Source organism: Rhyacophila brunnea, unplaced genomic scaffold (assembly GCF_057557595.1).
Source record: "Rhyacophila brunnea isolate RB1 unplaced genomic scaffold, BYU_Rbru_1.0 scaffold_19, whole genome shotgun sequence".
Classification (NCBI taxonomy): Eukaryota; Metazoa; Arthropoda; class Insecta; order Trichoptera; family Rhyacophilidae; genus Rhyacophila; species Rhyacophila brunnea.
Window position 1 is genome coordinate 3,613,887 of NW_028232848.1, and position 9,882 is coordinate 3,623,768.

At 30.8% G+C, this 9,882-nt stretch overlaps 1 protein-coding gene across 1 annotated transcript in view; it reads left to right on the plus strand.

The window, feature by feature from the left end:
- The window catches only part of LOC147072652 (synaptic vesicle glycoprotein 2C), a 108,351-nt gene extending 104,326 nt beyond the window's left edge, over positions 1-4,025 (plus strand). The window contains exons 9-11 of the mRNA XM_085946128.1: positions 281-543; positions 1,095-1,254; positions 2,614-4,025. Coding sequence (XP_085802254.1) covers positions 281-543; positions 1,095-1,254; positions 2,614-2,797 — 607 coding nt within the window. The 3' untranslated portion in view covers positions 2,798-4,025. The remainder of the gene's footprint in view (positions 1-280; positions 544-1,094; positions 1,255-2,613) is intronic.
- The last annotated feature ends 5,857 nt before the right edge of the window (positions 4,026-9,882 follow it).

The following is a 9,882-nucleotide window of genomic DNA, read 5'->3' on the forward strand; positions in this document are numbered from 1 at the left end:
TGAATGTAGATGAAACACAATAACTTACGTAAAAATAAATCAAATCCATGACAGTATGTGTCAACAATATCAAATTCATTTCAACTAATCAAATGCCATATTGTATCAATGTTTTGACAATTATTCACTTAATGTTGTCAGGTTTATGTATTACTTTTAAATTAAACGCCTCTACATTTTATGTACATTTTATTTTCATTAATTAAATTTAATTGACTTTGTTTTAGTCAACACTATTAAACTAACTTACATTAAATAATATTTTTGTTTGCATTCATAGATACTACGGTCTCATGATGTGGTTCCCTGAGATGTTCAACCGCTACGACGAGTTCTCCCGCATCCATCCCGGAGTAGAGGCTTCCGTCTGCGAGGTCACCAGCTACGTGGTGTCCCAGGGCTCCCACAGTAAATCGGGAGTTTGTTCTGATGAGATCCACAGCTCCGTATTCATGGAATCACTCATTACGGTAGCAGCGGCTATTCCCAGTAATATATTTGCCGTAATAGGCATGGATCGGCTTGGGAGAAAATTCTTCTTAGGTAAGTAATTACGATATATTAGTGAGGATATGAGAATTGAAAGAATACAATTGCCATTGGCGGGCAAATTGTGTAAATCAATGTTAAATATTATGTGATTGTAAAAATTTACATCATTTTTTTAACATTCTGTAAATGGACGATGGCCAATCGGCTTAAGCGTCAGCCTATAAAGTTGTGGGTCCCAGGTTCGAATACTGGGTCTGGCAATGATTACTATTGCACGGAAAGATATTGATATTTTTTAATCATCAGAGTTTTTAGAATTTGAAGGGGTACAAATCTGACAAAACCATTCAAATTAAATACATTGCCAATAAAACAATAACATCATTTTATAGAGCAGTTAATCCAGTTTTAAGAATACAATAGTCTGATATTTCATACAAAGTGGTGAAATAAAACCTGCTCCCATCTCATTTTTTTACTTATCATTGATACCTACTCCTTTAGATCGTAGGGCCTTGTTTAACACAGTATTATGTAATAATATTATTAGTAATAGTTGTTGTTTTGTGAGCTATTGAAAAATGTTGCATTCTTAATTCCAGTATTTTCCACTCTGTCTGCGGGGTTGTGTTCAGCTGGTATGTTCTTCGTGTACAACAAACAAAACAACTTGATCGTGAGCGCTGTCTTCAGTTCTGTTATCTCGTGCGGTAACGCCGCTCTGGATTGTCTCATCACAGAAGTCTTCCCAACAAATTTAAGGTAAGAACATTAACATATATTTAAATATATATATCACAGTAGAACCTTGATATAACGGACTAGTACGGACTAAGCCGAAAGTCAGTTATATAAAACACAAACAAATCTCTGTTTATTCGTCTTTGGATGATATATCCAGACACACCCTTTGTGAAGTGATGTTAATGTTCGATGTCGACGCACTTGCTTTCGGTAATCCTGCTTTGAAAAAAGAATCAAGTTTTGTTTGCACTTTTTAAGTCTGCTGTTTTTTTATAATCAACTTTCTAAAATTACGAAAATACATGTAATATAGTTGACTTCCATTATCTGAGAAATAGTCAATAAATTTTATTAGATTATCTTGTGCAGAACATTTTTTACAAGCGATTACACTTGGATTTAAACATGTATAACATTAAAACCGGTTGGCTGCCAATGACATCTTAAGACGTGAACTTTTCCGTGAACGGAACACCACTTATACAAAAATGACATCTTTGGACGTCCCGCTTTAAACGGGATTTTACTAACGTAAATCAATTATTTTAACGTTTTTTTAATTTTTTATGTTGAACACACAACGACATATATTGGGAATATCGTCACATACTCAGAATTGAAACAGAATTCTTTTTTACCACTTGAAACGTAAATTGAATTTTATTTTTTATTTTTGCAATAAAATCCGCGGCGTGTAAGGTACTGCCATACATACAACTACCGGCAGTAAAAAGGTTAACAGGATATTTTTAACAATTTTCACATTTGACCGAATATTTTGTCCGTTATATCGAGGTTCTATCGTATTTTAATTGTAATATGTATGCACGGTGAGAAAGTATACGTACCCCACAGTGTCATGTGAATATATTCCTTTCTTAATTTTTTTATCGATATGGCAAGAAATAAAATTTGTATACTACACCAATATAACGTCTGTTTACAAAAGTAGATGTCAACGAAGTTGATAATTTAATAGGATCTGTTTAATACTGCTAGTCTTTTGTATTACGACCACAAGAGCCAACCGGTAACAGGTCGACTTATAGTGTCGTAGGTCCCGGGTTCGAATCTCGGGTCTGACAAAAATACACTAATTAAGTTATTTTTCAACATATATTTGGATTCAGAATAATATGTACCTAATGGGTTGAGTAAGTAGCTAAAACTCTTTAAAAAAACAGTTGCCAGATTTTCAGGTTATGTCAACGTATATTTACTCTGTTGCTAACCCCTAATCACCCGAAAAATCGTTAATTTTATTTTTGTAGTTCAATAACTTTGATTATGTTCTATTGAACGGAGAAAAAATAATTATATTCAGTACATATTAAGTTACTTTTTCATTTGATTTATTTTATTTTGTTTATTTTACAGAGCTACCGGAGTTGCCATATCAATGGTGGCCGCCCGACTCGGTGGCATCATAGGCAATGTGGTAATAGCTTCCCTGCTAGACACATATTGCCCTGCACCCACCTTTATCGTTGCCGTATTACTCGCCGGAGGAGGCCTCATGTGCCTTTGTTTACCCAACACAACCCGAGAGCCACTATCATAAGGTTACGCCACCCACATTGACTTATAGTACACACAAAGTGACAGTACATATCACCATAGATTTACCGTAAATCCTTGATGGTTTTCAATAATAATTCCACTTATTATTTTACTATTTAAATCAAACTAATATGTGGAAGTCGTACTAAAAAATTCTATTATTTTATAATTGAGGTGCTAAGGATTAAATCGGTACCAATGACATATTATAATTTAAAAAAAAGTGTTACCAGCAGTTTTCCTATGTGACATCAATTCATGCAAGAAACAAAATTCAAACATATGACAAGACAACTATTTTATTTCTAACATGGGAATACATTCCATGGATATATAGTAGAACCTCGATTATTATCCGGATTTTTATAAGAATTATATTAATTGATTTAAAATTCTATCGGTAAAAAATTGTTATTATAAAAGGTTTATTCCGGAAGTGACATACTTAGATGTTATATTATTTTATTGATTATCCGAATTACCTTCAACCCCAATTAGTCCGGACAATCGAGGCTCTACTATATAAAATGTGATTATTTTCAGAGTAACTGTTAGTCTTTTTTCAAACACTGAAAATATTAATAATACAAAGATATAACTAGACGTCAATAACAGAATATTGAAGACAGGTATGTAGAATTTATCTTCTTCGACCATGTCCGATCCTAATAGGATCATATGGGCCTCCACAGGGTGGAGGTTTGTATTAACAGATTTTATTTTTACGAGAAATGGATGTCAGCTACTTGCTCAACTTATTAGGTCCATACTCTGACTCATACAGAAATTGAAAAACAATATGTGTACTTGCCAGACCCAGGATTCGAACCTGGGACCCTCGACTCAATAGGCCGGCGTTTAAGCCACGCGGCCATCGTGGGTGTTATAGTTATAGCGTGTAGAATTTATAATTGCTTATTAAAGTTTGAAGATTCACTCGACGTGGTCACCGGTTTACTTATAAATATAAATTACATCAAAACTCAGCACCTTAATTATAAATCAATTGTAAGTACTTCTTCCACATAGCGTAATTTAATTAAAATAATATGTACATAGCAGTGGCGAAGGGTGGAGGTAGGCTGTTCCGCCATAAATAGTGCACATTAAACTTTATTAATCATACGTAACTAAGACTACAATTTACAGATGGTATTGGTTAATTTTAAAATCAATTAAACCCTGCCTAAACCAAACCATAATAGTTTTGGTATGCTATCGGCGATCAGAAAAAAATAGTGCACACTTTTTCATTTATACTTATTTGTTTTCGTTGGATTAAGAATACATATTACACATATTGTTGGTTAATTTTTTTAAATTCATTAAACCCTGCCTAAACCAAACTATAATAGATAAAAAATAATATTATATCTATAAAATATTCAAAGTTATGTATGATTTAATTACACAATTTTAGGTATTTTATTGATAGACGAGTATTGTTTCACTATTATCCATTATGACTTCGTTTCGCAGGGTTTAATTGATTTTTAAAAACTAACCAACACCATCTGTAAATTGTAGTCTTACTTCAATGAAAACAAATACGTATGACTGACAAAGTTTAGTATGCACTATTTATGTCAGATCTTAACAGCCTACCTCCACCCTTCGCCACTGGTACATAGTATATAGTACAGTACATAGTATTAATAATTTGTTTTAATTACCATTTGTTATTAAAATGATTTATTCCTTTTATAGTCTGGAAAGTAATAGCTTTAGAATGACATAATTTTAATTACTGAGATATTCAATATCATGAAAAAACCAACATACCAGTACCTACTTTTCTTTTTCTTTTTCTTACATGATATTATGATTTATTTTAGCGTGATAAATTTAATCTGGTTATCCTAAAGCTATTTTTGGCAGGACTTGATATTGTTGTGTTTGTTACACATGAATTAGATCAAGTAATTAATTACTTTGAGAAATATTAAGCAGAGAGGATTCCAATTAAACCATTTAAAGAGTTAATTATTACTTATAGGAACAGCCATACGTTGCCGGTTATTCTGCTAGACGTTGCTTCTATTATAGTAACAAATATATTATGGCTATCGCACTGTCATTTTGAATGTATTATATATAAATATATACACATGATCACCCGCCAAAGTATATCATCCATATTGTCATGATTATCAAAATGAAAAGCACTAATAAAAAGCAAATTAAAAAATACAAAAAAAAAATGAAAAATATATGTAGATTATATAAAATAAAACGCAATAAAAAAATAAAGTGTAACATGTATTATCATAAAAATTAATCAAATCAAAACACCCCCCGATTAAATGTATTTGTTTTCATTTAATTCATGTTAAATGTTGCTACGTACCACTCAAAAAATGACAGTATAACAAAGCACTAAAAAAAGATGGCAAATGTCCAGCAAATGCCCGCGTGAGTTTTTATAACTTTCTTTTTAGACCAAACCCAACCCAACCTAACGTAACCTACCCTAACCTAAGATAATCTTAGTGTGTTATAAATGATGCATAAAATTCAAATTTTTAATTAACAATAATTATTGGATCGAAAAGCATCTGCGCCGACAGAAAAAGGTATTTAATATAATTGTCTACATGGAATAAACTGTTTTCATAAAAAAAAAATATAAAAGTTCATGCGGGCATCTGCGGCATAATTATTAAAAAGATTGATGTATTTAAATAATGGTGAAGATGTGCGTGTTTCCCCATTACCTAACCAGCATAATATTATTATAATGTATTACAGTTTATGTATTAAACTTTTACTTACCATTACAACTGTATTTGACAGCCTGTCACATTTTAAAGTTAGAATTTTATTCATTATAGGTGGATACCAGCTTGAATGTGCGTTTTTAAATACGTTTAATTAAAAGATAATATAAAATAATTATATAATAATATAATACTTTATCCAGGGTGTTTTGCTTTTATTAATAAAATATATCATTATTTAATTATTATAATCATAGTTATCAGTTAATTTGTTGTTGATACTAATTATTATTGTTTGTTAAAAAGAAAAAATGTCCGCCATGCAGAAACATTTATTTGTTATATTATTGCAAACGGGACAATCTCAAAATGAGAAGTATTATACAAGATTGAGAACTTAGCGTAGTATTAGCCTGTAGATAGTTAGTTGTAATGATTATTATTGTTGAAAATAAAATGTATAAAACATTGTATATTTATAATGTATATGCTCGTGAAAAATGGTTCTACAAGTTTATTACTTGTGACGAAAGAGTGAGATTATTGTCATCAGTTTATATTATTATTATTTTTTATCATTTTGGACTTCTGCAATACTTGTGAAGAGATTTTTTTACTTAATCAAAATGTATGTATCTCCCGAAAAGTCAAATATTTCTACTGCATATGTATTTATATCTAGTACAGGATATAGAGAAAAATAGTTATGAACAGTTTGGACTAAACTGATGTCTTCTTAGTATTATTATTACCACGTGATGTTGATTCCGTAATGATGTTTTAAGTGTGAACAAATTGGTAGCCATAAAAATATATATTCTGTAAGTTGGCATATTGAATCATGGCAGCATTATTTCTAACCGCCTGATTATTTCTCATAAATTACACTTATTAATCCTTACAGCGCGGACGGCACAACCGTTGTGTCCTCATTATTAGGGGACCATTAGATGTAATTAGCACGTTATTTAAATGTGGTAATTAAATAGTAATTAAATGCTCCGTGGTGAAGAAGTTAATTAAAGGGAAATTAAATATTAAGACGTATCTATTTTATAATGACGTACATGTAAAAGTGTATTGTGACAATAAATATGTTATAAATAAATATGACACTTTCTTGGCGATACATTCATTTTGATATTTGCAGATATAATTTATTTTATTATTCATTGTACAAATAAATTAGAAAATATTTATAATTATTACAATATATTATACGTAGATATAATTCAAATAGTAGGGCTCTATAAATCTATTGTATGTTTTAAAAGTGCAAAAATATATGTTTTATAAATTTATATGTTGACATTAGTCCAATATTGTTCATGAAATTATGTAATAGGTATATTATTGGTCTGATTTCAGTAATCACGATTTAAAGAGCTGTGTTATTTCAATTATATTGTATGATAAGTATTATATTTTAAATATTCTCTGATTTAAAATCACTTTTATAAGACCCAAAGCCTGTGCTTGCCGTTGATCGAGAGAAAAAAATCCATACTTATTTGGTATTTATACAAAAAAAAATGGTTCCATCATTAATTATTCAATCCGAAAAGGTAGAATAAATTCATGAAAATGTAATATTAAGATATTTAAATGTAACTTTACAATTTGTTTGTAATAATTATTAATAATATTATTGTAAGCAAAAATTCCAAAGTTTCATACTTTATGATATTCATTAAAGCCATTTTTTATTTATTTGACATTATAATAAATTATTATTGAAAATATTTTTTTATAATATCAATAATTTTGCAGGGTTTCATAAATCGTGTGTCAAACTTGTTGTTGTTTGGCACCATACTTAATGAATGGATCAAAGTCCTGATGTATTTATGTTATATAAGTCCACTTTTTACAAATAAATTAATAATTTTTCACCATATAATTCTTCCTTTATTACATCCGCATGCTATGCAAAACCCACACCAGCGCAGTGGCGCACTCAGGATTTAATATTGGGGGGAGCCCAAGGAGGAGAATGTAAATTAGTCCCATAGGCTCTTTTTCTTCTTCATATAATTATTTTTACATATTTTCATAATACACGGCGGTATATTTGTACAGTTTCTCCTAGTTTTATTAAATTGGTGGCATAGTGGCGGTAACCGTTGAGCGTGTCATCAGCGACTGGCGGATTGGAAGTGACTAACAGTGACCATGCTGGACATGTGCGCCTAGTATACTAAAACATTACTCAAATAATATCGGCTGTCCTACCCGCTTGGTATAGAAAGCTACAATATTTATGCCGAATTCCACTGAAAAAGAAGTGTTCTTTTGATTGTGGGTCTAGTCGTTCTTTTCGCCGAATGTTTATCGTCGATTTTTGGTTTTTTAATATTGAGGTTTAAAATATAAATTTGAAAATGGACAAAAAAAAGTATTATTGCATTTAACTTATACACAAACCTACTCAACACAACACAGCCTAATTTCTCGTTTATCGGTCTTTTGTCTATTGCACTCGGTGTACCTACACCATGGCCCCCACATCCTGAAACGGGCCCTCAGGCTAGGATATGTGGCGGGCCCCCTACCTACCGCTAAGATTAAAGGCACTGTGAAACACTACATTAACATTTTTCAAATTGTGTTTTAGTTCAAATTAAGGGTACTTATACAGTTAATTATTGGCGATTTTTAATACATCTACTTTAATAATAGAGCTGTCGAGTATGGACACATAATAATCAGAAAATATATTGCACAATTATATAATTTAAAATGTTCATGGCCATGTAGCATAATATCGCCGCAGGCGACTTATTTTTACTATTAAAGCTAATTTATGATGTGTGTTTATCTCACTTATCTGGTGATAACACGCACATCAACACACCGGGCCCCCCACAGCCCGGGCCCCCATGCTAGAGCCCTGTCAGCCCTCTCCAGCCACTCCGTAATTCGGGTGGACACCGAGAATTTTTTGACAATTCATTAGGGAACGGGTTTCTAAAAAAACCTGACATTAGTGTTTCGAAATTTTTGTGTTAGAAATTAAAATCTAAGAAATTTTTCTAAAAAGGGTGCTGGAGAATAATTACAAATCATTTTTTTGCTATGTTATTTGTCTAGGCCCAAGGTATAGTTTATTGGCTTTCAATTTCAATGTGTAAAATCATTCTGATAATTTTCATGTTTCGGGGGTGCAAAATGTATCAAATTATATTATATATTTTATATATAATAAAATGAAAAACATATAATGTAATTGAGAAAATAATGTCTATCAATTGAATGTAGAAAAACACACCTTACACAGTTAGGATTTTAATAATTAGGTACATAATAGTATCATATGTTGCTTTATGCAGATCGAAAATGGCATATTTTTAAAACGCATTTATATGACATTTTTGTATGACAGCAGCTTGGTTGCTTTATGCAGAACGTAAAACAAACGTGTGAGATTATGGAAATCACAATAACTCATTTTTTTCAAAATTGCGGCTTGGCTGCTTTGTGTATAACTACGAGACTCAATAGAAATTAAAAATAAATCCGGTATTTACAAATTAACTGCCCCAAATTTTGCGTTGGTAAAACTACGAGGAAACTAAATATTAGAATTTCAGAACATTTAGCAGCCCAAAGATTGGAGAAGGATACTTCAACATTTGCGAACCACTTATTAAATGAAAAACAAACATTTGACATTGAAAAGGGTGCAAAACTACTTCACAGTCATACAGGTGATTATAAATTATTCTACCAAGAAATATTAGAAATAAATAGAGCACAGTTGCAGAGCTTACCTATTTTGAATGATCAACTTAGCTTTCCTAGTAGCCCTTTGTTATATCCTATATGATGTTTTACATATGAGACTATATTATGGTCAATGTTATTGATACAAAATTTATATATGTATGTATGAGAATGTATGGATGAGGATTTAGGTATGTATAAGTGTATATTAGGTGAGTTTACATATATTATATATTATTAGGCGAGTTTATATGTATTTTTTTTAAATATGTTATAAAAAAAGTAGTTACCATGTAAAAGTATTATTAAAGACTAATATCTCATTAGTTAACCCCATTTATTATTTTTCTTAGAGTTGACGATTTACACCTCTTGCATGTAGTATTTTTATTGTTCAAAAGAATAATGATCTATTATTATGTTTTGACGATTTATTATATTATGCTATCTATCGAGGGTACTGTTATTAATACGATAGGGTTTTTACTAATTAGGTTTTTTTAATGACACTTCAACTATTCATAAGTTGTTTATTGTATTTTTTGTAACCTTTGACTTGATAGGTAGGTAGTGGAGTTTTTACCTACTTTATTGTATTGATTTATAATATAAGCTAGAGTAAAGAGAGTTCGTTGTCAGTGTGTGT